This window comes from Herpailurus yagouaroundi, unplaced genomic scaffold, assembly GCF_014898765.1.
Source record: "Herpailurus yagouaroundi ecotype Mexico unplaced genomic scaffold, PumYag 569, whole genome shotgun sequence".
Classification (NCBI taxonomy): Eukaryota; Metazoa; Chordata; class Mammalia; order Carnivora; family Felidae; genus Herpailurus; species Herpailurus yagouaroundi.
This window is the reverse complement of record NW_024412786.1, coordinates 898,665-924,209: the sequence shown is the minus strand read 5'-3', so window position 1 is coordinate 924,209 and position 25,545 is coordinate 898,665. Positions and strand designations below refer to the sequence as shown.

The 25,545-nt window shown below is 40.9% G+C and overlaps 2 protein-coding genes across 7 annotated transcripts in view; one reads left to right on the top strand and one right to left on the bottom strand.

The window, feature by feature from the left end:
• RTN3 (reticulon 3) overlaps positions 1-18,339 on the bottom strand; it is a 59,834-nt gene extending 41,495 nt beyond the window's left edge. Inside the window, exons 1-2 of one of the 5 annotated variants that reach the window (XM_040465663.1) lie at positions 17,997-18,339; positions 5,618-5,674 (exon numbers count right to left, since the gene is read on the bottom strand). In XM_040465663.1, coding sequence (XP_040321597.1) covers positions 5,618-5,674; positions 17,997-18,135 — 196 coding nt within the window. In that variant the 5' untranslated portion in view covers positions 18,136-18,339. The remainder of the gene's footprint in view (positions 1-5,617; positions 5,675-17,996) is intronic. The other 4 variants (XM_040465660.1, XM_040465665.1, XM_040465661.1 and 1 more) reach the window with 4 other exon arrangements.
• A 6,607-nt stretch (positions 18,340-24,946) lies between these two features.
• ATL3 (atlastin GTPase 3) overlaps positions 24,947-25,545 on the top strand; it is a 50,169-nt gene continuing 49,570 nt past the window's right edge. The window contains exon 1 of one of the 2 annotated variants that reach the window (XM_040466067.1): positions 24,947-25,217. Coding sequence is in view for 1 of the 2 variants with exons in the window: in XM_040466066.1 (XP_040322000.1) it covers positions 25,497-25,542 (46 nt within the window). In the remaining variant the exon portion in view is untranslated. Of the gene's footprint in view, positions 25,218-25,310; positions 25,543-25,545 lie in introns of those variants that run through there. The other variant, XM_040466066.1, reaches the window with a different exon arrangement.

Here is a 25,545-nt window from a genome sequence, read left to right as displayed (position 1 = left end):
AAATCTGAGTGAGGCAACTTCTCAATCAGTTATTACTCAACAAATGCCTGCGGCATTCCAAGAATCATGCTAGGTTCTGTGTAGGTAAAGACATTTAAGACAGCCCAATACAGAAAAAATTTGAAGCCAATGTTGAAAGAAAACAGAACTTTTCCCATTTTACCACCATCAAGGTCAAAGTATATTTTAGTTCAATGTGCAACTAGCTGAACAGTACAACAACCTGGCCCAAAACCACGGTTTGACACCATCTTTGGCAATCGCTTTCAAATTTTAGAACTGCTAGTACTTCATGTGTGATCTCTGACTTACTGACTCAGCATTTCCTGAGATGGATACAATCTGCATTACAAGTGTCCTAGGTAATGAACCTGGTTGGAGACCCACGACCTGCCTGCACTTTACAACTCCCATCCTGTAAAAATCCCACAGGAGATGAGCCTGACACTTCTCTCTCACTCTTGCCCCTGGATGGTCCTCGTCCAGAAGCACAGCTTACACGTCAGTGGGGGCAAGGGTGGTCCTTTGTGCCTGCTTTAAATGCTTCTACCTACTAATTTCAAAGTATAGGAATTCGAAATTTTAGCTGAATAAGGCAAAAGCTCCATTTGACTAGAGACTTTGGTGTGGGAGTTCTGGAAGAAGTTCCTCTCTCCTATGCCTACAGTATTTTACCTCACAGAACAAGGAGGGGAGTTAAAAATGGCAGAATGAAAAATCAACTTCCAAGTAAGCACTGTGTTCACACCAAGTAAATGCACTGGAATTGAAAAAGGCCCTTCATGTGTTGTTTATCCTTCAAAACAGCTCCTCTTCACTTTTATTCCCCAAACTGCCTTTTCAAAAAAGATTTAGTATTTGTATTTAGGTGTTGGTAACTTAACTACTGAAAACATTGTGATCTAGGAAACAAGTAAACAATAATGTCATCAGAGTTCTTCCTAAAAAGAGTGAATAGCTTAGAATCATTATAGTTACTGTCTGGTTACTCCCCCCACCCCCTCACTAAGGAAATTTATTACTTTTAATTAAAAGGATAGCTGGAACATGGAAAACCATACACGTCAGTGAAGAAATACTATGCATATTCATACAAAGGAGGCTTGAAATATTCAGGTATAGGTTTTCCTACACTTGAATTTTCTCATGTTCACAAAACAGGAAAAGACAAATTCTCGTGCAAAACAGTATCAGCAACTTTCAGCCACAGCATCAAAATAGGAAGTTAGCCAGCAGACACTTTGCAGCCAAGCTAGATCCTAAACAAAAGTCTCTTTTGTACAAAGAAAAATGTTTTGGTTTTGTTAAAAAAAAGGCTGTAACTGGCAAATTTCTTCCCTCAATACTTGCCCCAAAGTTCAGTGTTTAACTTCCTATTCCAGATGCCTACTGCATTACTCAAATTGAATGCAAATGTTCATTACTGCAAATGTGCTCCCAGCTCTCCAGGGTAGGTGGTTCCTCTCTTTCCCATCTTATTTTCACCTACTTTTCTTCCATGTTTTCTAAAGAAAACCAGAGTATTTTCCAGCCTCCACTCTTATCAAAGGTTTCAAAAGTAGAAACCAAATTTCAGTTTGATTTTGTGCTGACGGAGGGAGCACATATCCCCAATGATACTAAATTATATCACTAACAGCAGTAATATGGTTCAAATAGTAATTTCTGCCTCTTCCCCTGCTCTCATGACTGTAACATCAACCTGAAAATGACACCTCTAAAAAATATCCGCAAACCCTAAACTGCGACTAATATACTTTACCATAGGCAGTGTTTATGGGCATGGACTTTGGAGTTCTCCATCTGTCACTCTGTGATCTTGAGCAAGTTATTGCACCATTTTAAACCCAGTGTTCTCATCTGGTAAAAGAGCTAGTAGTGCCTTTTCCTCCATAAAACTGGCTGTGAGGAGTAAATGAGATGGTTCTCATCAAGTATTGAACAAGGTAAAAGCTCAATAAAAATGAGCCACATCCTACGTCTATACCTCTGTTGGTATCCTTGTTTTACAGTCAGGAAAACACCGTGAAAATGTATTCCCCTATTTTGAAATACTCAGGGATTAGGCTGAAATTAAATTCTGCTTGATGAGAAAAAAGGAATCAATAAGAAAAAGACTACAAAGGACGAACTCAGGAGTACAGTTTATTTAAAAAGAAACGGAGGGGCGCCTAGGTGGCTCAGTCAGCTGAGCGTCTGACTCTTGGTTTCGGCTCAGGTCATGATCTCGCTGGTTTGTGAGCTCGAGCCCCACATCAGGCTTTGTGCTGACAGTGCAGAGGCTGCTTCAGATTCTATCTCTCCCTCTCTCTCTGCCCCTCCCCCCAAGTAAATAAATAAACTTAAATAAATAAATAAATAAATAAATAAAAAGAAATGGAGTATTCTATTGTCATCACAAATGTATTTAATAGCTGTCAAAAAGTTTACTTTGCTAATTTAAATAGCTGTATACTTCAAAGTAGTACAATTTTATAAATATTATATAATTTTATAAATATTATATAATATTATTTTCTGTCCTTCCTTTATTCAGTCCAAATTAATGGCAGTTTTTTGTAAATGGGATAGCCCTGAAGGCCAATAATGATAACTATTTTAGGACTGAAGATGTCATTCTTAAATATGAAAACGTCCTACTCAATAACTGCTACATATTGCTTAATATGGTTTAGATACATAAAAGTGAGACACAATTCTCCAAGACTAAATAAATGGTCAAGGGCTATGGAAGCCAGAGACAGATTAGTTAGTTGGGTTGATGCCAGTGATGGACTTAAGGTTCCTCTTTTTTTTTTTTTAATGATTTATTTCTTTTGAGAGAGAGATAGAGAGCCATGAGCAGAGGAGGGACAGAGAGAGAGAGAGAGACAGAGACAGAGACAGACAGAGAGACAGAGAATCCAAAGCAGGCTCCAGGCTCTGAGCTGTCAGCACAGAGCCCATTGTGGAGCTCAAACTCACAAAACCATGAGATCATGACCTGAGCTGAAGTTGGACGCTTAACCGGCTGAGCCACCCAGGTGCTCCTCAAGGTTCCTGGTGGTAGCAGCAGTCACTTTGAAAGTCCTGCATTGGGCCAGACTGGTCTCAGCTATTCTCCCCAGGGTTTTTAAGCCAGTTAATCAAGGACATCAACATCCTCTTTCCTCATTTTTATTAAGGCATTCTAGAAGCTACCATTCTTGGCTATTCTAGAATATACCTAATTACTTGCCAAGGTGTTTCCTCAAACAACAGGCTGATCTCTAGACTTGACAATGAAGTCGAGCACCAATTGGGTTACTTTTCCATTACGTGGGTTTTTTTGTTTTGTTTTGGTTTTTTTTGGTTTGTTTTTGCAAGAGAAAAATGTTAGTACTAATACAGCCTAGACTATTGATGAGAAAAAGGGAATCAATAAGAAGAAGACTAAAAAGGACCAACTCAGGAGTACAGTTTATTTAAAAAGAAATGGAGGGGCGCCTGGGTGGCTCAGTCTGCTGAGCCTCCGTTCCTGGGACCTTCAGGGGTACAGCTTTTTAAACTGTTACTCTACTGGGCACCTGGGAGGCTCAGTTGGCTAAGTGTCCGACTCTTGATTTTGTGGGATCAAGCTCTGTGTTGGGCTCTGTGCTGACAGCACAAGTCTGCTTGGGATTCTCTCTCTGCTACTCCCCACCCCCCTCAAAATAAGTAAATAAGCTTAAAAAAAACCCCAAAACTGCCACTTTATGATACCCTTTTTAACAATAACATTATCCTAAATCTGCACTGGTCAAAATAGCTATAAGCAAGAAGGAAAAATGGCAAATCTATTTTCTTTTACAAACTCACTATGCCACTGAAGTCTACTTAAACCTTAGTTTTTAATTAACAAAATCCTTTATTTACCTCCATTCTACTTGAATGTATGTGTATTTTTCCTAACAGGACCTAAAATAATTTTTGAAGCTATGACACTTATCTTGTCAACATTCCGTATGTTAGGGATGTTGTGCTTGGCTTACACTGTTACACTATTTACGATATCAGGATATCAATTATCCCCTTTTTTGAAAAAAGTGACTAAAAGTTATAAGCATGAAGAATTTATTTTAAAAGATCTCAAATATTTACAACAGAGAGAATGTAATGATTTGTTCCATTTACACTATGATATTTTTACCAGTTTATCTTCCAGAGTAGAATACATGTAACACCTACTTGCCTAAATTATTAAATTTCTCATAAAGAAAAAAAATTAAAAATATCATTTGGTTGGGCTCCAGATGTTGAGTCTCTTTGTAGATTTCAGTTATTTTCTAGTATTCACAAAATATCTATCTTTTAATATAAATGCTTAATTAAAAAATTTTTGTTTAATGTTTATTTATTTTTGAAAGAAACAGAGACATAATGTGAGTGGGTTGGGGCAGAGAGAGAGAGGGAGGCACAGAATCTGAAGCAGGCTCCAGGCTCTGAGCTGTCAGCACAGAACCTGATGCGGGGCTCGAACTCACAAGCTGTGAGATCATGACCTGAGCTAAAGTCGGACGCTCAACCGACTGAGCCACCCAGGCGGCCCATATAAATGCTTAATTTTAGAGGTCATGATTTGACCCCAAGATACCCAAATTCACACAATGAGACACATTACAAAGGGGCTGGGGGGGATCTAATATTATCAGTCTGAATTAAAAGCAATAAATTATCTACCATGCTTTCTAAGAAGCAGATTAAACCCCTGAAAAAATATACTTGTTCACTTTATCCCATTATATTTTTATTCTTATAAGGTCAAAGTCTTCCTACCAAACCAGCATTCACACTTTGCATCTACAGATGGGACAATTCCAGCAGGGACAATAATCTGTTTGCACAGGGCTTCTCAGACCTATCTAGTGAGTTTAATTACCTTTTTTTAAAATAAGGGTTTTCCACTGACCTATATTTTAGGTCAAGTACAACCACAGAAATGAAACTGTACTTTATTATCAGTGCAAATGTGCTCTCCCTTGCAGATTCTTGGTAGTGCTACCCCCACATACAGCTATCACACTCCAATTCCCTTCTTCACTGGCTGGGAAATTAAACAAACAAGTAACCCCACAATCCCTAGGAAAACAACCCTTGCTTTTCAAAAAGTCAACTGACTTGTTCAATGTCCCTAGGCAATTTGGTACGAGCCTAGCTCTTGGGACAAATCTCAGATAAATTCACACTAAAGTACTCTAGCCAGGTTGATGGATTAGCAGTTCAGCGGAAGCACACTTTTATACTGTCTTTCCAAATCTACTACCTCTCTAAACCAGTTACACAACTGCAAATCAGTAAGTTAAATGCATCCTGCAGTGAGTTGTTTTCTGAGCCACAATTCTGTCTGCTCTAAATTCTGTGGCTGAGTTTATAACCTTTAAGAAATGCTCAAAACTATACCTAAAGCTTTTGCTCTGTTAAAAGAGTCCACCTACCTAGCCTTAATCTATTAACTTTTATAGGAAATCCAATGCAAACTGCTAAATATGAAGAATTGGTTTACAGATTTTATTTCAAGGGATTTGGGAGCAATAGAAAACTTGTGCCTCATATCCCCAGTTACAGCCTCTTTCTCAACATTTTTCTTTTATAAATGCACACAAAAAAATGACAGACTTGCCTTGTGAGGTCGAAAATAGAGATACAGGCTGAGAGGAAGAGGAAGAAACAAAGGAATCTGAAAGAAAATATACAGCGTGAGAATTTGACAACCTCACACAGGAATTTTAACTTCAACTCTCCTTTTTTTTTTTTTTTTTGGCCAAGCATCATAATTTCATTGGGTTTGAGCAAGATGGGAAAACTCAAATCTTACTTCCATTTACTGTTTTCACTCACCTGGCAGCAAAACCTTATTTCATTTTCAAGATGCATTTCTAAAAGTTATTTAATTTTTTGGATCAAATATTCTCACCCTCAGAGAACGAAAAGAGGAACCCCTAGCATTTTAAAACAAATATAACCTCAAGAAAGATGATACTCCCCTGCAAGTCTTTTTGGGAAAGAAAAAATAAGAATCTTAGTACTAATTGATATTTCCTTTTAACTATTTTCAACTGCATTTGAAGAGTTAGTCACTAATATGAGCATTTAAAGTTATATACTTGGCAAATATGCAAAGTGGACCCTGATTACGTTAAAAAAAAATCACAAATAATCCACTAGGCAAATAGGACTACATGAGAAACCTTCCACCTTCTAAAATTATACTCTAAATTTGGCAACATTTATCAGAATTTTAAATGCATGTACTATCTCCACCAACCATCAATATTCTTTTGAATTTGGCCAGTTATACTTCTAGGAATATAACATAAAATATTGTCACAGAGTATAAAAACATGTTTATAAGAATATTTATAAAAGCAGTGGTCATAAATATTAGGAATAATCAAAATGACCACCAACAGGAAACTAGTTACATCCAAACAATGGAATACTTGCTGCTATGAAAAAGAATAAAGGCACAGCTATGTATGTTGATACAGTTGATGAAAAAGCAAAGGGCAGAGATATATACATATGCCCCCGTTTGTTAACTGGCAACAAAGGGCACTAGCAAAAGGGACTTTAAGGTTTGAGGTGGGGGAGATTTGCTTCTAACTACAACCTTTGGCCCTTTAAAAAAAACCAAACAAACAAACCAAAGCATATAAATTATCTTTCCAGTAAATACAGAAAAAAAAATTAATAAAAATAGCATGGGAAAAGCAACCTCCCCCCAAATGCCCCTAAATATACTGGCCTTTACTTGTTACCTCCTTTTTTCCTTGCAATTATAAACATGTTTTTACAAACATTAGAAATATACTTAAAATGGGGGAGATTGCTTTAAAGGACTGGGCTATAACCATACTGTAAGTACTTAGTCAACAAATATGGAGAACATAACACCAAGACAGTTTAGTGGACAAGTAGCAGTAATTCAGTAACTCAAGACCAGACTTTTAAAATTCATTGCTTTTTAATCATCTTAAGATAAAGCACCACATTTGCCACTACAAATGAAAAACTGTTTTCCGTTATTTATTTTTTTTTAGTAATCTCTACTCCCAACGCGGGGCTCAAACTCACAACCCTGAGATCAAGAGTTGTACACTCCTCCAACTGCGCCAGCCAGGAACCCCATCTCTCTTCTTTTTAAAGCAAGCATTTCTATAGGTTTCTTTAATGTTTCCAGATGGGTTCATCCCTATATGCATTTACCTTCAACATTAAATCTCCACCAGATGATGAGTTTAAATTTGAATAAGCAAAAACCAAATGCTGAAAAGCCCAATGCCAAAAATGATCCTATGAATTTGCCCATCCACCTCCACCTAACACCCCCTCCTATGGAAAATTTTAACACACAAATTCTTATGCATCACATCTACTCTGATACAAAACACAGATAACCAGTAACAATTTGCCAAAAAAGATCCTGTGAACTTGCCTATCTAACTCTACCTAACATCCCCTCCTAATGGAAAATTTTAACATACAAATTCTTATATATATGAAATTCCATTCATATATATACATATATTCATACATATATGAAAAGATATACGTGAAAATGTTAACTGGATGGTACTACTCACTGGTTTTTAATTTTCTTTGTATTTTTTTCTTGAATTTTGTTATAGACATACATTTTTCAAGAATTCTAAATTTCTAATTTCTAATTGCCCTCTCCTTACAAGGAACAGGTAAGCAACCTTAGAGGAGAAAAAGGACACCTCAAATGGGATCTCTAACAGGTCTTCCAATAAAATTTTAGTGAATAATCTTTTTAGTCTTCACACCACTAGATTTTTAATCCTCGTAAGACTTTAATCTGCAACTGTCAAAACTACCACACACACACACACACACACACACACACACACACACACACACACAAATCATGCCACTTTGAAAACAGGTTGTTCCATTTACTGAGTCCTGAATGCTGACAGACACTGAACTAAATACTTCTATGCATATTAAATGAAATCGTTACAAACCTCACTTATGATTAAAAAAAAAAAAATGAAAACCTGAAGCTTATGTCAAGAATCAGTATTCAAATCCACACTTTTCCTGGAAGTCTGTGCCTTTCTTTTTATATAATTCTATCCACCAGTCAGATTACCTATCTTATATGCTAGTTACCTAAAAATTTACTAGTCAAGTTTATGTTTTAAAACTTCATCAGACCAGTAAAATAAGATCTTGTCCCTACCTTTTAACCCTTCTCTCCCTAGCAGCATACTGAGTGGGTGAGAAGTGGAAAACAGGTGCAAAGAGAGCAAAAGGGCACACTAGAGTAGGTTTTCAAATTTGTGTCAAGCCTGTGCCAGGTACTGTTGGGGGCAGAGGGAATAGGAAGAGAGGTGCTTTGGACTGTACATGAGACTTCAGTTTTATTATTGAGGGAAAATAAACCAAATAAATCTCACTGTCTGAATTTTCTAACCCCCATTAAGATATTATTCCAACAAATTATTTATTTTAGTGACAGCTGTCCTTCAACACCAGCAGAATACAAACTATATTTTTACACAGAGAAACAAGGTTCGGTTATTAAGGCATCTTTCAATACATAAGGAAAAGTAGTATTTGAAACTTTATCTAAAACTCATATAAAACTCATATAGAAATCCATCAGCTCTTTCAAACATCTTTCTCTCTAACGTTAAAATTAAATATTCTTTTCATTACTTAGTTTTCCTGTCTGCCTATAAAGGTAGGCTCCTCGAAAAGGATTTCTATTCTTTCTCGTGACCACAATTCCTGATGATAACTCATATCATTTCAGTAGAAATGCTAAACTAAGCCAACTAATGCCCTCTCTCCTATCAGAATTCCAGGGATAAGCAGACCAATTTTTTCCCCAAAATTTATTCCATTTTTCCCTTATATTTTTTCTATTACTGCATCACTGAAGAGAAGTAGTGAAAGTGGGCCTCCTTGCCTCTCCCAAAGCAATTCTGATTTCATGATTAAGGGTTTCTTTAAAACAAACTTTTAATTTTAGAATAATTTTAGATTTACAGAAAAGGCCCAAAGGTAGTAGAGTATTGCTTTATATCCAGCGCTCACTTTCTCCCATTGTTAACAAGTTATGTTAATATGGTGGTACATTTGTTACAATTAATGAACACTGATACATTTCATTAATTTTTCCCTAAAGCCCTTTTTCTGTTCCAAAATCCCATCCAGGATACCATATCACATTTAGTCATCAAGTCTCCTTAGTCTCTTTTAGACTATGACAATTTCTCAGACTTTCCTTGCTTTTGATGGTCTTGACAGTTTTGAGGGAGCATTTGTCAGATACTTTACAGAATGTCCCTCAATTTGGGTTTGTCTCATGTTTAGATGTTCTTCTCATGGTTAGACTGGAGTTTTGGGTTTTGGGGAAGACTACAACTTAGGTGAAGGGTCCTCCTTCTAACATATCAAGGGTATATACTATCTCAATATGACTTATCACTGAAGATGTTAACCTTGATCCCTTGGTTGAGGGAGTTTGCCAGGTTTCTCCAGGTAGTACTTCTCCCCCATCCTTCCATACTGTACTCTCTGGAAGCCAAGTCACTAAGCACTTCCTACTTTAAGTCTTTTATTAGAACACTAAAAGAGTTGGGTTTCTTTGTACATTTATGGAATAAATGTATATATAATCCAAGAGAAGAACAATCAGAACTCTTGTTGCAAAAGAAACATAATTAGAAAGTCTAACAAACTAAATGGACTGTGTTAATAGGAAATTGGCTACAAATATTTTAATGACCCAATTTCTAAAACAGCACTACATTTACTTTTAGAAATGTCTTACCCTTCTCCAAATAGTATTCAAGATCAATGTAGTGAATCAAAATCTCATATTTTTTTTAGGAATGAGATGGAAATTAGACTTATTTTAACATATTTAAAAATCCTGACACATCAGACTAGCCTACCACTGAGTCCTTATTCGAAATGGAGTCTAACACACCAAAATGTGGCATTCAGGTGGTTACAAAACAGAGACTTTTCTGGATTAAAACCATTAGTGAAAAATACCTCAAGTCCAGACGTAAAGAAGCCAATCTTAAACACAAGATATATTTATTACAGATACAGTTTTACGGGCTTACATAAAAACCCTCTTCTTAGCACCTATGTCAATGTATCAATTTCCACAGGAATAAGTTTTTTGCAAAACTCCTAATTTGATTTTCAAAAACCAAACATTCCTCATCTGTGGTTTATGAACAATTTCATAGCAGTTCATGAACTCTGTGAAAGCTTATGCACTACTTTGTTTATATGCCTGTTTTTCTGGGAATAAAATGTCTCCAACCATTCATTTCATAAATATTTATTAAACACCTATTATAAACCAAGGACTAGTTTTAGTTGCTTAACAAAAATGACTAGTTGCTCATCCAAAAATATCTGAGGGCCTGCTTTGCACCAGGTCCTGCTCAGATATTAGAAATAGAGCAGTGAATGGGGCACCTGGGTGGCTCAGTCAGTTAAGCGTCCGACTTCAGCTCAGGTCATGATCTCATGGTCCGTGAGTTCAAGCCCCGTGTCAGGCTCTGAGCTAACAGCTTGGAGCCTGGAGCCCGCTTCGGATTCTGTGTCTCCCTCTCTCTCTGACCCTCCCCCCATTCATGCTCTGTCTCTGTCTCAAAAATCAATAAACGTTAAAAAAAAAAAAAAAGAAATAGAGCAGTGAAGAGGCGCCTGGGTGGCTCAGTCGGTTAAGCATCTGACTCTTGATTTTGGCTCAGGTCATGATCTCATGGTTCGTGAGACTGAGCCCTGCATCAGGCACTGTGCTGACAGCGCAGAGCCTGCTTGGGATTCTCTCTCTCCCTCTGCCCCTCCCTCCTCTCTTTCTCTCAAAAAATTAAATAAATAAATAAATATTAAAAAAAAAAGGCAGTGAATAAAACAGCAAAAATCTCTATTCTGATGGAACTCGCATCTAGTGTGGAAGACAGACAATAAACAAAGTCAGATCATATACTATATAAATATAGTAAGATTGTGACAGATATGACAGATGGTAAGAAATATAAAGCAGTGGAGCTCTATAAGGTGTTTTTTCTTGTTCAATTTAGATAAGGTGGTCAAAGACCTAAAGAAAGTGAGGGAATGAAAAGCTTTGAAGATATATGGGGGCAGAGCATCCTAGGCAGAGTGAACAGTAAATAACACTCTGAGGTAGAGGAGTGTTCCTGGTGTGAACAGTAAGGAAGCCACTGTGGCTGCAGCTGGGTGAGCAAGGGGGAGGGTGAGACCGGCATTGACTCTTGAGTGTGATCAGAAGCTACTGGAGCATTTGCCCATGAGTGACATGATCCGACTTATGTTTTTCACAGGCTTACACCATCTGCTGTATGGAATACAGACTGAAAAGAGGCAAGGGATAAAGTATGAAGACCAGTTAGGAGGCAAATGCAATAATCCAGCGGAGCTATGATAGCAGCCTGGGCCAGGGTAACAACGGAGGTCGAGAAAAATGGTTAGACGCTGGATATGTTCTGAGCATAGAATCAATAGGATTTGCTGATGTTATATGAAGGAAGGAGTCAAGGATGACTTCAAGCTTCTTGATTTGGGCAAAATATGGACAGAATGACTGTTTACTGAGATGCACAAGACTGTGAGAAGACCAGACTTATAAAAGATCAGTTCAAGTTTAGACACAGTAAGTATGAGATGCCCATAGACATGAAGACTGAAGATAAGGATTTGGAAGTCACCAATTTATAGATGGTATTTCAAACCACAAGATGGCTCTCATAAATGAGACCAGAGCACAGAGAAAAGTTCTGAGAAGTAAGTCCTGGAACACTCTAAATTTTAGACGTTGGGGAGACAAAAAAAGAATTAGCAATATGAAATCCCAATAATAAGGAAATCCACAGAGTCAGAAAGATTAGTGGTTGCCAAGGAATGAAGGGAGGAATGGAGAGTGACTGCTACAGGTACAGGGTTTCTTTTGGGGGTGATGAAAATGTTCTGGAACTAGACAGTGGTGATAGTTGCATAACCCTGGGTATACATATATATATATATATATACACACACACACACATATATATATAAACATCTTAATATGGTGCTTTCTATGTTATGTGAATTGTATCTCAAAAAAAAAAAAAAAAAGGAGAGGTGAAGGAGGAGGAGAAGAACTAGCAAAAGACACAAAGGAGGAGCAGCCAGTGATAGAGCATGTGGTGTCGTGGAAGACTAAAGGAAAAGTATTATTTCAAAGAGGAAGCAAGTGACCAATTTTACCAGCAGCTGCTGATAGGGCATTTAAGATGAGGACTAAGAAGTGGCTATTGGATTTAAAATGTGGAAAATAACTAGTGAGCACAACAGAAGTTTCTATAGAAAAGCAGAGCAATACGGCACATGGCTTAGGAAGCATGGGATCAAAAATTAAATTTTTTAAAAATTTATTTATTTAAATTTGTTAGTTTAACATACAGTCAGAAATTAAACTTAAGTTCAACCAATAATTGAAGTGAAGAGGGTGACTGAAAGATTTTTATCACAGGTTGTTTCAAATTTTAAAGAGAGCAGTATGTGTATTCAAAAGAGAACTGAATTGGACCCTCAATGATCCCTTAGTTTTATCCTACCCTCAACTTTACAGCAACAAACGTTTAGGCATGTCACTTAATCTCCCTAAGCCTGATTCCTCATCTGTAAAATGATGCTTATATCACTATCTATGTCATAGATAGACATAACACAAGTCTTTCTCTTATTGAATATAGCTTCCAGAGATGTAGATATCTGTTTTACCTGCCTATCTCCCAAAGAGCTTTACTATATGCTCAAACATTTGTTAAGTTAATGTACGGGCACAACTTACACTACAAAGCAATACACAAAGATAAGATATAAAAATCAAATATTTCTATCTCCTATATAAAAGACACTGCATTGCTGAAATGCTTTCAGGTAACAGGACAAAAGGGCATCTGTATCAGTTTTGCTAAAACAGTTTTCCAGGATACCCTTCAATATCCTTAAGGGCAAGGTGCCAATGAGGAACATGTCAGAAAGCTCCAACCGCCTCTCCTGGTTAGGTTATGATGATATGCTTACAGGGAGAAATAAAACAGCTGATTGGAGAAAATAGGTAAGTATGTTTCTTCGAAATTAAAAAAGAAAATCATAAGAGAAGGCTACCTTCTGACACACCCTTTCCTAATAAAACAAACACCAATCTGATACAGTATTTAAAGGGATTCTCTCTGAAACTGCACTATCACAGAGTAAAAATGACTTACATAAGTCACAAGAATGCAGTAAAAGACTTCAATGACGCAATCACAAGCAATATTGATTATAGCTAAACTTACGTGGCATATACAATTTTTCAAAACATCTGTAGCATACTCAATGACTAAAAATAATTCTAGAATTAACAGCTGTAATAAATGAACTGAGTAAAAAGTCAAGTCAGTTTCCTGGGCAGCTTCTGAATAAGATAATTATATAAACATAATATCAACTTGATAATTTTTATCTAAAAAGCTTTACTATTAAATTAATATATTTTTCACAAGCCTATAAAGTTTTGGAGGCAGTTATAAAATTCATCATTAACAGTAAAGCTGAACATAAACTATTAAGTACATACAACAAATATGTGTAATTATTCATTTATTTGGAGCCTTTTATAATTCCACTTGGAATTACAAAAACGGTTAAGTTCTAGGATTACTGCTAAAGGGAAGTGCTTTTCTATAGAACAAACAGCCTCAAAAAAACTGGAAACCTTAACTCTCCCTAAACTTCAATGACATGTCACCAACTCCCTCACTACTAAACTTCATTTACAAGTGCTTGAAACACATCCAGGATTAAAGAGGTAAGTGAGCCCCTCCCCCCAAATAAAATAAAATAAACCAGTGAGTCTTAGATCAGGATGAGTATATAATTTCCTTACCACAAAATACAATAAAAGCAATAGTATTCATCTTATTTTGTTTTTAGGCCATCTCAAATTATAAACATTTTAAAACACTTATGTACTTACCAGCAATTTCATAAACAATCATCTAGAAATTTCAATTTAGGGTTAAGGTATGCTTGTCACACATGAGAGACTAGAGTGGTTAAACTATTTGTGAATGTGACTCTAAAAGAAAACAGTATTAAAAGAAACATTTTATTTCTGGGGAATAAAAACCATCCAAGTCAATAGGCAAATGTAAACCATACTGACATGACCATTCTTGCTGTCTCCTGTACTCTTTCTTGCTTTCACTGACGGTGTATTGTAACACACTTATGGTCAGAATGCTGCAGAAAATACTTAAGCATATATTTTTAAGCTTTATTTAAGTAATCTCTACACTTCACGTAGGGCTCAAGAGTCACATGCTCTTCTGAATGAGCCAGCCAGGCGCCCCAATACTTAACCATACTGATGTCATGCCAAGCTATCTACAAAACACCTTGGCTGCCCCTCACCTTCCTTTTAACAGACTGGCTGAGTGAAAGGGCTGGTAGCTTAGAAGACATTAATGTGAAGGGTCAAAAGCTGCAACACCCACTTTTATAAAGAGGAAAGTGGTGTAAGATCTTCCTTCATTGTGAGGAAGATTATGATTTCTCACTTGAAATTCAACTGACATTTTTTATCTATGTGCAAACAGTCTGTAACCTGCGAATAAATGAATCAAATATTAGGTACTCTTATTCAGTGAAAGTGAGGATTTAAGGGCACAAAGCAAATTTGCCTAGGTCATATTGCTGAGGCTCAGGATATGCACAGGGTCATACAACCATTAAAAGACAGAATCAGGCTTGAAATCTATATGCCTTTGGAGCTCAAATCTGCATGTTTATCACCATGCCATACTGCCACTGATAATGTGACATGAATATAATACAGTTAATGTCAGTGTTAAACAGGTAGATTCCTTCCTAAGGGTTAAGATGGAAAATACAAATTACATATTTATATTTGATTGACATAATAGAATAAACTGTGAAAGTGATGCCATAAAAAGTACACAGGACAACTAAGCTTCACGAGTGAGAAAAGAAGGATTTAAAGCAAAAACTTTTTTTTAACTGTCCAAGCTGTTTTTGCTTTGAGTTAATTTCCATGAACAGATACAAGAAATGTAGCTTTATTCTGGCATCATGATATTCAGAGCAATAATAAAGGACAGTCTCTGTCAAGTTGTAGGATTTTAAACACTATTAAACGCTTTAAAAAGACAGTAAACCTTCCAAGTTCAGACACGGTATCTATACTTGGTGTCTAATAAAGGCAATCCCCCTTCTGAAAAAACACTAAATATTTAAGTCTCTTTTACCTTGACCTCAAACTTCTGCCTTTGAGATCTTTGATTTTCTTCAAAGGCAGAAAATCGGGATGCCAATTCTGGTCCTTGACCACCTTCTCCCAGCATACTCTGCTGGCTGCACTAGCACCTGGGCCCTAGACCAGAGAGTGTCATCACTCATTCTCTACCTTTGGGTAGTAACTAATATTTCTAAAAGCTGTTACTAGACAGGTCAGTTGAGACAAAACTTTTTCCTGCAGGACACCAAGCGACCACCCTTTCCACATTTTGAAAGTCTCTTAAACCAAGAGGAGCTTGGTGAAAAGAATGTGAAAGCTGAAGGCTGACATCAATCAACACTTGTAGAATTTTTAAACAATCGAGGTAGATTTTTAAGTGTCCATTTTATTTATTTTTTTTTATTAAAAAAAATTTTTTTTTCAACGTTTATTTATTTTTGGGACAGAGAGAGACAGAGCATGAACGGGGGAGGGGCAGAGAGAGAGGGAGACACAGAATCGGAAACAGGCTCCAGGCTCTGAGCCATCAGCCCAGAGCCCAACGCGGGGCTTGAACTCACGGACCGCGAGATCGTGACCTGGCTGAAGTCGGACGCTTAACCGACTGCGCCACCCAGGCGCCCCTAAGTGTCCATTTTAAATAGGTTAAATTGTGGAATAACAAACTTCACCTTATTTTCGTAGTGCAGAAGCCTAGGACATTCCCTCTGAGATATGGAGAAAACATTCTACAAGGGGGAAGAGCTTCTCCAATGGAATGATTAAGCACACATTACAGTATCTTAAGCTCAACTTTTCAAGTAGTGACCCGACCAATGAGGCCCACCAAAACTGTATTAATGCTTTTTAGATAATATTAATACCCATCTACAACAAATGAGAACTTAAGTAAGACAGAGTATCTACCTATTTCGCAGGTGAATCAAGAATTCAAAATCGCAAAGAATCAAAAGGTCTATACAAAAGGGCCAACAACCAAACAGTAAGCAATGACAAGTGATTAAATCCAAAACACCAAGTTGCTAAGTTATAGGGAAGCTGTTGTTCATCTGGACCTTTGCCCAGAACACAAAAATTTGGAGGAGAAACGCTGGCCGTTTAAAGGGAACAAGGGTTCTAAATTTGCTGCCTCATTCCTTTATCTGGACAGCTAATCTTGACCTTGCAGAAGCTTCCTCTGATATTGTCTCTATCAAAATGGCCATAACCACACTGGAAAATCCAACAGGGTCCCAAAGCTCTTATGTGGAAATCCAGTGTTCAAAAAAACTAGAGAAAAGGGGCACCTGCCTGGCTCAGTTGGTGGAGCATCCAACTCTTGATCTTGGGGTCGTGAGTTCGAGCCCCACTTTGGGTGTAGAGATTAAACAAAACAGAACATCTAGAGAATATTTAAAGCCAAGATCAGAAATCCCACGTTCTTTAGAACAATCAACCCAAGATTCTGGCAATGGAGACAAGGGAGTATTTTAAACCCGCTCAAAATCCTTTAAGGTAACTAAATGCAGAGCAAAATCGTCTGTACTTTCCCCGGTTATGGCCCCCTTCCTTTGACGAAAAGGTTTTTGTTTTTGTTTTTTTTCTTTTTTCTTTTTTTCAAAGACTGAGTTCCTCTAAGAACCACCACCTGCTCATGGTGCATTTTTTTTTTTTTGCCCTCAAGAAGGCATCTGCACTGCAGATCTCTGCACGAGGGGAGCTTGCCAGCCAGCTCCCACCAGCAGGCAAACGCGTATACAATGGAAACTAAAAGCGGCCTGCAGCTTGCCTCCTAGTCTTTCACAGAGAGACAGAAGAAGGGGTTCAAACCAGCTCCTGCTTTGTCTAATTTTTCTCCCCCTCCCCCCTTTCTGCGCTAAACACTCCCCTTTGTTACACTGCGATCAATAATGGCCCATAGAGAGCATGAAATCAAAATGTGTTGATGGCTTGGCATGACTCTATTATTTTCTAGAATATAAGCAATTGATTGCTTGTCCCCACCCCCACGCCGCGCCAGTGAAGAGCGGGCTGTGTTGCAGATGCAGCCACGGATCCATCTTGGACCATCGGCTGCTCCCTCCCAAATCTTCCCGGAGCTATTCTCATCACGCCTCCTCTCACCTCGGAGCCTCAGAAAAGCGAGCATTTAGGGAGTCTAACCACAACAAAAATTACAGGCGCAGGAAAAGAGCACAGAAAACGGCTGCCATGTTTCCATCAAACGTCCTGATCCTCCCCCACGGGAAACCAAAAAAATATTTCTATATTTCTGGAAGACTACCACGAATTTCCGACTATGTCAACACCTGTCTGTAAACCCGCAGTGCAACCTTTGCACCATCATCTCTTCGAAACCCTAGCCAGCTCGCTCTCCTGCAACCAACCTGCCCCAATCCTCTCAATCTCTCTAATCCTCCACTAAATCACCCCGGTTCAGCCGACGGCTCCCCCGAAATGGTGTTTCTCCCCCACCTGCTGTGCCTCGGCGTTAACGCCCACTCCCCAGAATATCTCCCCGCTCCCAACCTGTTTGCCTCACACCCCGTTATTTCCTCACCGCCTGCACCACCTTACTCTCCCCTCCCCCTTAGCCCATTTTCCACCCGCTCGTAACCGGGGGCTGAAGCCCCCGGTAGGCGAGGGTCCTCTGCCTTCCCTGACACTCCAACGTCCCCCCCACCCCCCAAGGGCGGGGTTCCCCGGAGCGCCTCACCCGCACAGGAGGAGCCGCAGCTCTTCGCCCCCAGGGCGGGGCAGGCTCCAGGGCTCCCGCCGCCGAGCGCCGAAGGCTCGGCCCCGGAGGACGACGACGAGACGGACGGAGACTGAGTGGCCGCCGACGGCTCCGCCATGGCCGCGCGAGCAAGGGCAGGAGAGGGGTGAAGAGAGATGTGGGGCGGGAGAGAGGGAGGGGAAAGAAAATAATCGGGCAGCTGGCTCTCGGAAGTCCCTTCGCTCCTCCTGCTCCGAGGACAGACTCCGACAGACTGACTGACTCAGCCGAGCGCAGCGAGAGGGCGGGGGGGGGGGGGGGGGGGGGGGCGAGCGCGAGCGCGCAGGCGCACAAAAGGCCCCCGGGCGGGCGGCGGTCGGGTCTAGGCGCCCAGCGACGCAGGGCGCAAGCGCAAGAACTGTCCCTCCGCGCTCCTGCGGGGAAGGAGGGGCAAAACTGGCTTCACCAAGCGCGGGCGCGAGAGGCCGGGGTGGGCCGCGCCCCTCCGGGAAAGAGACGCAAGGGGCGTGGCCAAATGCCAAGCCCCGCCCACCACTGCGGCCGAAGTGGGAGGGGCCCCCGCAGGTTAGTATTTCTTCATAACTCCTTATGTGAATGTGTCAGGGTCGCCGGATTATGGGTTTTAACAATAGAAGTTTCTTTTGCTTCCATTAGCTGGAGAATGTCTTTCCCATAAATTCCAGAGCGGATGTCTTTTGTCTGATGCGTTCCTGCCTGTGACGCCAATGAAAAGTGAAAAGCGGAATGTGGATATAGGCCCACTGTGCAAGGTGCTTTATTAATTTTTCTGGATGTGTCGTAATCTCTGAGGCAGAGATGGCACGGTCTCCCATTTGGTAGGTGGAGCAAGATGCTATACAGAATGAAAAACTATTACTCATTCTAGTCACATTCCAATGCAGCCAACAGAACCTGCTTCATATTCTTACCTTGTTTCTGTTCCCAAAGAGGGGTCCACCTTGGGTCTTAAGGTTGTCCTTTCCTCCACATAAGCTATCAAGTAAAGAAGACATATTTTGAAGAAAAAATAGCTGAGCTAATGAGAAGAAGAGCCCGGAGATAACATCCTGGCTGCGGTTATGGGGGGATGGTAAAATGAGGTATTGAGAATATGCCACAAAATACATACGATTGAATTTTATCCATAGCCTAAATGGAGTCTTTAGTAGAAAATTTATTTGAAACCAGATATCTAGCTTATACTGGATTTTGTTCGTTTTTGTTTGTTTTGTTTTGTTTTGGTCTCCTCTTTGGTTGGATTGTGAAATTCAAAGCCTTCTCCATACACGTGATCAAAATACTTGAAATGTGCATGATTCTTTTAAAAAGGGGAATGTAAACTGGAAATGGCAAAAATCAAAACTGTAGGCCTTGTGATTGCTAAAGCAGCAATCGATGACCTGAAGGGCAATTGCAAGATCAGCAGATCCTGTAGAGATGCAGCCTCATGAAGGGGGAGGTGGTATGCCAGGCAGCAACAGAAAGGACGAGTGATCTGACCATTGGAAATCTTCTAGAACAGGAAGTAGACTACATCTGCCCTTGACACTTTTTAAGGTCAGGTAAAGCCCAGATAGGAAAAAAACTGGCTATTGCAATGCTCTGGAAAAAAAGGCACAGAAGATATTTCCCAAAATAATACGTGGCAAATATCTTCCTCTGACACTTACGGCATCAGTTGATAATGCAGCAATCTGTCCTTTAGATGACAAAGGGAAATAGAAACCAATCTGATAACCAAGCCAGTTATGTACCCATTCTGATAAATGCATAAACTTTAAAAATGTATGCTATTAGATGCTGGATAAGAAAATGAATGAGGCTGGTCCTTAGCCCTGACAGCGATTGCTAGGCTCTTAGGGAAAGGAAAGGAAACCTGTTTTCATGGTAACTAGAAGTAGAGAAAAGAAGCTAAAAATAAAGGTACGGATGTCTTGGTGGTCCTTTCATACTCTTAAGATTTCTTCCGTAAGAGACCTTTGTGCTAGGTCCAATTCCTGAAACTGTTTTTCTTTCCTGCTCCCTCTTGCTGTACCAGTAAACTTCCCTGAGACTGACTCTTGCGTGAGATGTTATTTGTATCTATGATTTGTTCCACAAATGTTTACTGATCACCTGCTGAGAGAATGACACCATCCTGGGGAATGTGGAGGAATCAAAAAAATATGTTTGTCCTGTCTTCAATGAGCTTACAAGCTAGTTGGGGCTCGAAAATACTCGCATAAAAATAAAAATTAAATGGCAACCAAAACAACCCCAAACAACATAGAACTGTAGTGTTCTGATGAGATGGCAACTCAGTTGTATGAATTTAAAGGGAGAGGGAATCATAATGGAGCTGGTAGTGGCTTGGGAGGTTTTATGAAGAACAAAGTCAGAGTTTGGAATGGTAAGGAGGTCGTTAAAAGCAGAGAATGGAGTGAAGCAAATGAAGCGGCTGCTTTTGTGCAAGTATACAGTAAGACCTCCTTCTGGGCAGACCAATCACTGGAGAGCACTCCTTCCTCCCTGCCCACCCCATGATGCACTTCAACGCTGGCTTGTTTAGCAGAACTTGGCCTAGATTTGATCCCCTCTTGCCCCTCCCCTCCACAGGCTGCCTTAGGGCTACATGTAGACTACACGGCCATCTGTGGTGGCTAGAGGGTCAGAAGTGTGACTCTAGTAAGGTTTTTAGGGTGTGGTTAGCCCAGTTGGCTAGAGCCAAGGGCTTGAATTGAAACAAGAGGGAGGTAAAATGGGAAAGATGTGTCGGGGCCAGAGTGTGGAAAGGCAGGAATACAGCACTGAGGAACTGAGGGTTCCTCTTAAGGCTAATGGGAATATGGGGGACCCAGTGAATTCAGTGAGGTTTTCCGACAGAGATGGGCTCAGATGGGATTATTAAAAAAATGTTTTTTCAATGCCTATTTAGTTTTGAGAGACAGAGCGCGAGCAGGGGAGGGGCAGAGAGCGAGGGAGACACAGAATCCGAAGCAGACTCCAGGCTCTTGGCACAGAGCCCGACGCGGGGCTTGAACCCGCGAACCGTGAGATGGTGACTTGAGCCGAAGTTGGACGCTTAACTGACTGAGCCACTCAGGTGCCCCTCAGTTGGGATTTTTGAAGTGTTCACTGGAGCATAGCCACTTCTCAGTTCTGTGTAGCAATTTTTTTTTTTTTTTCTGGAGTAATTTTTTGCTGCTGAGGCACTGAGTTGGGCCTCTTCTTCCTTGGCCCTGTCCTTAGAGGACTGGTGTTTACACAGCTAGTTTCCCACCTCGGCTTCTAGGCCATCTCATTATCCCATCTTTTCCCCCTGACTTAGGGGAAAACAAAAGGATATATTTTAATTAAGAAACCTCTTTGAATATATTCATGTTATGTATATGGGAGTATATATATTCAAGAATAGGCCCACTATAAAGTTTTCTTCTATTCTTAACCCCTCTCCAGCAGTTACTAGTCTCCTCTACACACACATAGGTAAGTACTGTTAGGAGTTTTTGTGGCAAATGCAAAGGTGAAAGAGAGCAAATCTTTATCCTCATTCACTCTTTTTAACATAAATGATAGCATGCTATACAGGTTGTTGCTTCCTTTCCTTAATAGTAAATTCTAAGGGTCTTTCCTAGTATCGTTTTTTTTTTTAGTTTTTTTTTTTTTTTTTTTAAGTAGGCTCCATGCCCAATGTGAGGCTTGAACTGACTGAGCCAGCCAGGCACCCCTCTAGTATCTTTTTGAAGAAACAGATAGCTGTGCTGTTGGCTGAAATAACAATGATGAAGCAGCTGATACGTTTTGAGATTTTACTGTGTTACCACCACATTGAGGGCCTGATATCCGACTTTTTCTTTTTAATTTTTTTGATGTTATTTATTTTTGAAAGAGAGAGACAGAGAGACAGTGCATGAGCAGGGGAGGGGCAGAGAGAGAGAGGGAGACACAGAATCCGAAGCAGGCTCCAGGCTCTGAGCTGTCGGCACAGAGCCCGATGTGGGGCTCCAACCCACGAACCATGAGATCGTGACCTGAGCTGAAGTAGGACGCTTAACCGACTGAGCCACCCAGGCACCCCTCCAACTTTCTGACACCCTGTCAGTTGGGGTTGACTATTTTCTTTTCATAAACTATGCCACCAAGTCAATAGCTCATTTTATACACAGAGCAAAGTAAGGTAGATATTTAAATGACACCCAGAGATGCCAGTAGTCCAGTCTGTCCCTTCCAAGGCCCCAGACTGTTGCTTAAACGTGGATCTTAGGAGTAGGCGGTAGGAGGAAAGGCTGAATTGGGTCCCAGCACAGTCACAGTGAGTGATAATTATTTACTTGGCTATTTACCCCATAATACTGTGAGTCTCTGGAGGACAGGAATGTGTCTTACTCATATATCAGCAATATGGCCTAGCACTATGTCTGGCACATAACAATTCTGGAAAGCTATTTTTGGAAAGCTTTGGGACCTGAGTCACAGTGGATGTCACTGCAGAAAACAATTTTGTTACTTGTGTGCTTCATAAAACACTTGGTTATCTGGAATATTTCTGACTTTGTTTTTGCTTTTTCCCAAATGACTCCGGTTACCAATATTTGAGCACCAACTATGCATCAGTCATAATTGCCCAACACTTACATCGCATTTAACCCACAACAACTCGAATCATTTGGCAGGAGATAATGAAATAAGTTCAAAGAGGTTTAGTAACTCCCCCCAAGTTTGCACAGCTAGTAAGCAGCAGAGCCGGAATTCAAAGACAGGCTGGTCTGACCCCAAACACTGTGGCCTTAGCCATTCAAACATGTCTACATGTCACCTGCTTCTGGAAAACCACAAGGAAAACACAGACTCTGGTCATACCACCTGACTCAATTCAGAGTGAGATGGCTAAAGGCAGGCTGTAATCAGTATTATCAATATTGAGCATTTTAAATGTCTACTGTTTTGATGACCCTGGTTGTTGGCGAAGAAACAATGACACTAACAACAAACCATTTTTTCTCGTTTATAGGAGTTGTTTTCTGAGTGTGACTAATCCTTAAAATCTACCTATAATTTGTACTGTTGTTCCAAATGCAACTAACACTGACTTTGGTGATATTATATTGAGACAGATGTAATGTCAGCATTTACTGGTCACTTCCTGACAGGATGGGCTTCAGCAGATCTCCGTCGGGAGCCCTTAAAATAGAACAGGGTATTTTGTTCAAAAGCAGAAGTTCGGGACTTAATATTAAGGGAGCAAGAAAGTGAGTGAGCAGCGTTAGGTGTCACATATCCCTTCTTTATTTATCTGTTCAATAAATATTAGAGTTTCTACTATCTGCCTGGCATTGTTTGAAACACTGTGGATACAACAGTGAACAAAAACAGACAAAACTTCCTATTCTGATGGGAAGAGAAGTGAAAAGACTATGTTTTACTTAGGGGCAACTGGGTGGCTCAGTTGGTTAAGCATCTGACTCTTGATTTTGGCTCAGGTCATGATCTCATAGTTGTGGAATTGAACCCTGCCTCAGTCTCTTGTGTGGAGAGCGTGGATCCTGCTTGGGATTCTCTCTCCCTCTCACACTCTCTCAAAATAAGTAAATATTTTAAAAGACTATGTTTTACTTAAAACATAATAAGTCATATGGCAAGAAGTCTAGTGAAAATGGATGAGGAAAGGGTCTAGAGAATTCTGGGATGTATGTCCAATTTTAAATTCTTACACTGTATGTTGCAATTGTGACCAGTCATTGGCCTTTGGCCCCTCTCTCTTTCTGAGCATGCCACATAATGCCCTGTAGCTGTGACACATCCTGTAGGGCCTGCACACCTAGTGTGAAACCCCATTAGCCACTTGCCCTGATGTCCCTGTCTAGGTTTTTGCTGGCCTAAATGGACTAGATCTAGACTTTTTTTTAAAATTTTTTTTTAACGTTTTATTTATTTTTGAGACAGAGAGAGACAGAGCATGAACGGGGGAGGGGCAGAGAGAGAGGGAGACACAGAATCAGAAGCAGGCTCCAGGCTCTGAGCCATCAGCCCAGAGCCCCACGCGGGGCTCGAACTCACGGACCGCGAGATCGTGACCTGAGCTGAAGTCGGACGCTTAACCGACTGCGCCACCCAGGCGCCCCAGATCTAGACTCTTAAATCTAAAGCCTCAAGGAGAGTATTCAAGTGATCTTGAGTGTTTGGGAAGAATAGGAAGGCAGGGGAAAAGAAATCTAAACATGGTCTCTCTAGTAAGATTAGGCAGAATTATCTCTATCTCTTCACCTCTGTCCTAATCACTCAGGCACTAAAAACAGCTCAAAGGCTTGGCAAGGCCTACAGGTAGCTGGAAGGAGGTTCTGGGTAGGTTATAATAGTTAAGGCAGAGGCAGAAGAAAGTATAATAATTTGTCTAATGAATGAGGGAATGGTAATACCAAGAGGTGGTGGTGGTGCTGGGATGGCTGCTTTAGCCTCCTATAAGCTCCACCAGCTACTTAGCTCCGATAACTGCCCCTACCCTAACAAATCCAAAATAACAAGATTCTTCAACTGTGGCAACTGACATTTTCTCAATCATATGTGAAGTGTGAATAAAAGCATTTTTGGAGAACCTGCTTTTGCATTGATCAGTAAGTTGTGCTTGCAAAAGTAGTTTCAAAGCAAGCTCCTGTAAATCTGACATTTACCAGACATGGCCATAGCTTAGGCTGGACAAAGGCTGTGGAAGGAGACTCATTGGAATTTCTTAGCTATCAGGGCGGTGGTGATCCTTCACCACCAGCCTTGGCCAGGCAGGGGATTATGGGGTCAAGCTGATGATGGTGGTAATGAAGTCACGACCTCCTCTCCTTGTGAAGTCAAAATCGTTAAAAAAACCAGTGACGCTCACGTCATCCAGGTTTAAGGCCTCCCTTCCGTCCTTAGACACCGAAACCGTCTCAAACGCGGCGGGTAGGGGCTGAAGGCCGGTTACCCCAAATCCCTCGCCCCGGACCGTGCCTCAAGCTCAGGATCCCAGCGGGGCTCGCGGGCGGGCCCGGGCTTGAGCGGGCTCGCTCCTCCCCTCCCCGCGTGGCCTGTTGGGAGTTGTAGTTCAGTCGTCGAAGAGCCGCGCCAAGTCCTTTCTCTTCCGCTTCCTCCCCGCCCCGGATGAGTGCGCAGACTAGGGACGGCAGGCTGGGACTCAGAGCACCGGACTACAATTCCCAACGGACAGCCGCCCCCATTGCGCAGTCCCAGGTAGCCAGCGGCGCGCGCGCTCGCGCGCACGAGCACACGCGTCGGGCGGGCGGGATTCGGTCGCTTGCGCCTCCCCCACCCCCGGCCCGCCCAAGCGCCTGCCGCGCCTCGCAGACCCGCCCCGTGTTCTTTCCCTCCAAGCTCTGCGTACCCCTCCTTCCCCCCAGTTTCTTCTGGAGCCCAGGCCCCGCCCGTTTCCCGCCTCTTGGGCCCGGTTCGTTCTCGCCTCAGCCCGCCCCTCTCCGCGCCCCTGCTGCTTGTGCTGAAGGCGGAGGCTCCATGTTGTCCCCTCAGCGAGCGGTAGCGGCTGCCTCGGGAGGAGCAGGTG